The sequence below is a fragment of the Etheostoma spectabile genome, chromosome 16 (assembly GCF_008692095.1).
Source record: "Etheostoma spectabile isolate EspeVRDwgs_2016 chromosome 16, UIUC_Espe_1.0, whole genome shotgun sequence".
Taxonomy (NCBI): domain Eukaryota; kingdom Metazoa; phylum Chordata; class Actinopteri; order Perciformes; family Percidae; genus Etheostoma; species Etheostoma spectabile.
Window position 1 is genome coordinate 17,935,910 of NC_045748.1, and position 6,330 is coordinate 17,942,239.

Consider the following 6,330-nt stretch of genomic DNA (forward strand, 5'->3'; position numbering starts at 1 on the left):
AATGTGGACAATTTCAGGAAAACAGCTGTGCTGGATCCAGAAAAAAAAGACAGAAAAAGAAGTAGAGCAGGAGAGAGAGTTAGAGAGAGGAGAGGTAAATGATGCATGAGGGCCAGGTACTTTGTAGGTTTGGAGAGAGGATGTTTCAAAGAGGACAGCTCTTACATGTAAGTACCATTTTGCTTCTAAAATTGAAAAAACATCTATGGATATTCCTGTTGTGTTTTGATATTTGTTTCATTCAATCTGTCTATCACTAGAGGTGTTCAGGGTGATTAAGGGAAGAAGAAGAAGAATATGAAGAAAAAAAGAAGAAGATGAAGAACAAAAAGAAGACAAAGAAGAAGAAGAATGTTTACAGTGATACTACCACTAATTTTCAGACTGAGACCACCCTACAAAAGTGTGAGATGAAAACATTCCAAGGTGCACACACAGCAAACAATGTATAACATGAGGGACATTAAGAGCAGAGGAAACCAAATCCAGTGTTAATAATACTGGATAATACTGGAGCTCCAAAATTTACAGGCCAAAGTACCTTCTTTAAGCCATAAATTGCTTCCTCTCTGCAGGACTTGACTATGTAAGACACTATTGGACACCAATGTCCATCTACTTGCTCCGTTAACTCTCTCTATATGTTATCCTATATCAGTCTCCAAAATCTGGAGAAAATAATTTCCTTCATGCTTTATTATGTAGAAAGCTTGAGATTTCTACCTATAGCAGGAACACATTGAGTTTGTATTTTTGACATTGAGAATAAGGGCTTTAAATGCGAGAGACAGAAGACAAGTGTGTAAACACCTAGAGAGCTCAGAAATCTTTGTGACTTATCCTTGTGATACTGACCTAAGATTAAAGAAAACGGTTGAACTCAATGACGGGAATCCATTTTGTCTTGAGGAGATAAAACCTTTTCTTCTACGCAGCCTTCATCTGTATAACAACTATGCACAGAAGCCTCTTAAATAGCAAAATAACACAAGTGAAAACATTTAATTAAGGCAAGGCAAGGATATTTACGTAGCAACCAATCAACAGCTTGCACTCTTGCAAGGAAAAAGATAAAGACTGGTCTCCCAGACTTAGTAATTCATAAATTATCTCTCAAATATGTGCATTCATGCAGGTGAAGAAGTGGTATTGACAACAGAGTGATTACATTGGGGTATAAAGAAGGAAAGGACAGAGTATACAACAACCCTATCCATTTTCATAGATCTACCTTAAACATCATCATCCCACATGAAAATGGAAGACTAAAAGTATTTGAGAAGTAAAAATAAATATATTGTTGTTTGCATTTTACTTGTCTGGACACTTAAAATAATTTACTGTATTCAAAAAGGGCAGGCTTTCATTTAATCACAGTTTTGATCATTTGGAAAGCAAATAGAATCCTCCGCAATGACAGAGTAATGTGTAATATAAGATGAGCTAACATCATAGATACATATTTGTTTACCTACTGCTAGTAAGCAAATCACAGTTTGCTAACCATGACCTATGTCAACAAATGCTGTAAAACTGACTTGTTATATGTGTCTGTGACTCAAATTGTCAGGTACATATTACAGATAGTAGTCATTACTATTTTTTTTTCTGTGTATCAGGTCTTATGTTGAATCAAATGACTTATTTTTCTTGAAATTGCTATGAGAAGTAATGTATCATTGATTTAAAACATGCTCTTATTTGACAAAAACAATCACACATTCTAGATTTAAAACTAAACTAAAAGTAAAGAAAGAAATAAGTATATTCTAACACCTTAATTATGTTATTTATGTAAATACTGTATCATAATATACCTTTAACTATGTAAATATCCACACTCCTTATATTTCTTTATTTCTTTATTTATATTTCTTATATTTCAAATATCTGAGCAACTGTAACACAGAGTTTCCCTTCGGGGATCAATAAAGTATTTCTGATTCTGATTCTGATTCTGATTTCTTTGTTATTAATGGCAATAAAGCTGGTCTGAAGCTGTTTGCAGCAGCTGACAAGAAGGCAACATACTCAGGACTCAAGAAAAAAGGCTGTGGAATCTTAATCACTTAATCTGCTGGTTAACTAAAAAACGTAAAAACACAGCTTGTGCAGAAGAATGGCCAGCTTTCAGGCCCAAGGACAGCCACTGTGAGTGGTTTTATTGTCTTCACGGTGTGAAATGCACTTTCTTCTTGATTAACAGGAGCGTCCTTAAGGCTCACTGAACAGCTGGCGCCAATGCACACATCTGACACACACCTAAACAAACACTTTTCACTCTCAACACACATCTGACTTCTCACACCGCCGAGAATGTGAGACACACACGAGGTATCACACTCCTCAGCAGGGCACACATCATTTACCACTTAATTAAGTAGATGATGATCAGAGTAGGATGATTAGCTTTCAATCACCTTCAACATAAAACATGCTTCTTCATGTGCAGGTCTGTGAACATGTGCAAGTATTGCACAGATCTTCACAATGGCCAAAATATTTGTATTCAACATTAAAGATATAGTGCGCAACTATTTTATTGATGAACGTCCGTTACATCCAAGCCATTTTCAAATGAGTCAATACAAAGCTAATTACGCCAACCAGCTCAACAAAACTCTCTCTGTATGTATTAGCATGGCTATGTTCACAAAACGGTGTAGTCCAGGGACATTCGCACGCAGAAGCTAGAGGCGCCGCCAGTGTTGTTGGCATTACTTAGGATTCCTCCTGGGGGCGACAGAAACTACCACCATAGCTTTAAAGAGAAGTACTAAAAAAATCAGAAACCTATTTTCAATCCCTATAAATTAATGTTGATCATAATACCTAAAATAGATATGAGAAGGCAAGATTTAAATGTAGCCATGTAGTGGATATGTTCTGACATCCACAGTCCACTAATCCAATCACACCCATACTAACATGTTAAGTCCTGATGTCTCATTTAACCCCCATGGGCTGAAACAGGTACTAAATGTTCATTATTAGTTTGCCCATCCTAAATGGATGTTAAAGCAAGGTGTGAACAGTGTAACCTTTTACTGGATACGCAAATTGAATAAATTAGCATGAATATAAAAGGCTGATGACTGAGAATTGCAAGCAGAAGAGGTGAATGCTATTGTACTTGTCAATGAAGGTTTGATCTATTGTGTTGCGCTCTCACTCTCATTCCTCCTCTTTCTCACATTTAAACAATGAATTATCTTTTTATTCTAAACCTAAAAGTCAAAGCATGGTTTTCCTAAATAATGTTTTAATACTGTTACATGCTAAAATCCATATTCAGGTATAAAAATACATGCCATTTCTTGTTTACAATTTAAAAAATGAGAAGACACTGAAACTGAAACTAACCACAGACAGGAAACACACACAAAACTGATTCTCTAAAGTACTTACAGGTTCTTGGATTTCTTCTTCTTTGTTCCTTCGGGGCTGACCTCACAGCTACAGGGGGATCCGGAGCTCAGCTGAGGGGAGATGAAGGAGAGCACACACTGCATCATCCACCCTTCACACAGAAAGAGGGCCCTGAAGCCTCATGCAGTTGTTGTCTTTGGCTAGCAAGCTAGTAAGTCCTCCATGTCCAGCTAGACTAGACTGAGACTAGTCCAGTCCGTAAAACACACAGCCAGCCACCAAAAGGATTAATCCATAGCAGCAGTTCACAGTGTATATCCCAAAAAGCAAAGCTCTCAGAAGTGTGTGTCTTGCTGAAAAATCTGTCTAATTGCGTGTGTATGTGGCAGATGATGTTTTAAAACAGGGTATAACAAAGTATGTACAAATCTGTGAGAGTGGGAGAGTGTGAAAGACTACGGCTGTTGTTTCTGCTGGCCTCCAACTGTGCCCTAGGTTTGAAGTATTGAGACAAGACCCCGGTTTCACATTACACTTTCTGCCAACCCACCACTTTGATTGGATAAGAGAAAAAGGGAAGTTGCTGCAGGGCGGGGAAGGGGTCAATCTCCACTAATCTGATGGCCTGAAGCTGCCCATTGTATGTATGTGTGTGTGTGTGGCTCTGAATAATAAGCCATTGTATTACAGGAACACACAGTTGAATCTGAGCTAGATACTGACCACAGCTGGTAACACATGGTGTAATGTTCTCTACCTTTTTGGGACCCAATTTGAGTTTTAACCTTCAGAGTGAGGACATTTTTTTGACTGGCCTTCACTTCTTAAATGTGCAGTTTTGAGGTTAAAGTGACACTGCAGCCAAAAACACTAACCCCCTGTAGGCTTTAAAGATGGCAGTAAAGTTTATAGTTTCCTCATTGAGGGAGAACAGCCGCTTAAAATCAGTCAAATGGATTCCAAATATCTCTCGAAACCACAAAGGTCCTAGCTTCTACGAGTAATAGTAACATAGCATCCATTTCTTTACACATTTTTTCTGCCATAAAAACTCTTGACCATCGGAATCCTTGGTAAGTGCCTGACTTCAAGCTGACCACAGCTGTTGTTCTCCATTAGTGTGGAAGCTACAAACTTTTTACAGTCACCTTTCAAACCTACAGCTGGTGAGTGTTGAGTAAAAAGATTTTCTGTGGAGTTACCCTTTAAAGGAAATGCGTGACATTTTGGGAAATATGAATATTCATTTTCTTGCCAAGAGGTAGACAGATTGATACCAGCTCTAGAACAGTATCAATCTTCTCACTAACTGTCTGCAATAAAGTGAATAAGCCTTTTTTTTTTTTTTTTTTTTTTTTTTTTTTTAATGTCAAACTATCCCTTTGAGGTTAACATTTTGAGTAGAGTTTAAAGCTAGGCATGTATTTAAAGCTATGGTTAGAGGCTACAAATAAATCACATCAATGAGGGTCCTCACTGTTATAACAATACAAATGTATGGGTGTGTATTTGTCTGGTGCCTTTGTGTGTCCATTGTCCAGCATACTGTGAAAATGTGTTTGTGGGACTATTATTGTATGTAAACAATAACGGTTAGCCCCATGAGCAAATGTATCCTGCATCCATCTGTGTTGAGCCACCCTACATACTTGAAAGTAGCTGCAAAATTAATATCCTGTTGTACTTTTCATTGTTGAACCTGGTCAATGATGAAATTGCTCTATGAGACATACATTATAGAACATTGCTTTTGTCATGGCTTTCTGTTTTGGCTGTGTTTCCTTTGTTCATTGTAATCAGCATTTATATAAAAGGAAATATTAAATGTGTTAATGAGCCTTCTTCACCTGGTGCCTTGTCAAATAATGTCTATTACACCTCTTGATAATAGAAATACATTTGTATTTATTTTTTTCCTCAGGTTTCTGTTTGCTGCACATCACAATGCTCAATGCTAATGTGAGAGAGCGCAATGCGTTAGTGCAGATTTTGATACTGTTATTTATTTTAGTTTATTTAAATATATTTGTTGAAGGAATTGTTTAAACAGAGGTTGTACAGGGTAAGAGTCTTCCATCAGGGTTTTCTGAAAGTTTAAGCAATAACACAGCAAAAGCCAACAAAGCCTAAGCTACCCCAACCCCCACCCAGCAGAAGATAAAACAAAAACAACAAAAACATTTAGAAAAAAAAAATAAAAAAAATAAATAACTAAGAATAAGTAAAAACGCCAGCAGAGAAGAAAAATTAAATAGTGACAGTCGACATAGTGCACAAGACAAATTGAGAGAAAAAGGGAAGAGAGAAGCTGCATACTCAAGTGCAAGGGGTGTCGCCCTGGCCATTATTTGACTCACACGCCTCTGACCAATTGACCAACAGAGGATGCTATATTCTGTGGAAAGTTATTTCTTTGTTAGACATCTTATAGCGGAGTCTTTCCTTGTGTTGTACTTTCCCTAACTCTCTAAGCCATTGCTGAAAGGGGGGTTGGTCTCAGATTTCCACTGTTGCAAAATTATGCTCATGGCCAGATTTTGATACTGTTGATTGCAGCATCTGTATGGAAATATTTACTGGTTCCGCCCAATTCTTTAATAATGCAAATCATTCCCATTGTCTGTGAAAGGATTTGTCTGCTCACAATCCTGGATTGCAGTAGAGTATGTCTCTGCCACATCCTTCCCTTTCATAACGCCTCCCTTTAAACTATATTGCATATATTGACAAAATGCTTGATATTTATTTATATATTATTATATATTTATCAAGCATAGTGATAACGTGATAATATTTGGTGATGACTAATGGTGCTTGAAGGTATTTAAGAAAAATGTTTGGGAAAAGACTCTCCGGGAACCATCACCTTATTGTGGTGGAGAGGTTTGTGTGTCTTTATTAGATTAGATTCAGATTAGATTCAACTTTATTGTCATTACACATGTACAGGTACATTGCAAC

The 6,330-nt window shown here is 37.1% G+C and overlaps 1 protein-coding gene across 8 annotated transcripts in view; it reads right to left on the reverse strand.

The window, feature by feature from the left end:
* The window catches only part of rgs3a (regulator of G protein signaling 3a), a 192,821-nt gene that overhangs the window by 10,875 nt on the left and 175,616 nt on the right, over nt 1-6,330 (reverse strand). For all 8 annotated transcript variants that reach the window (XM_032539756.1, XM_032539755.1, XM_032539758.1 and 5 more), the window contains one exon: nt 3,409-3,479. In XM_032539756.1, coding sequence (XP_032395647.1) covers nt 3,409-3,479 — 71 coding nt within the window. The remainder of the gene's footprint in view (nt 1-3,408; nt 3,480-6,330) is intronic.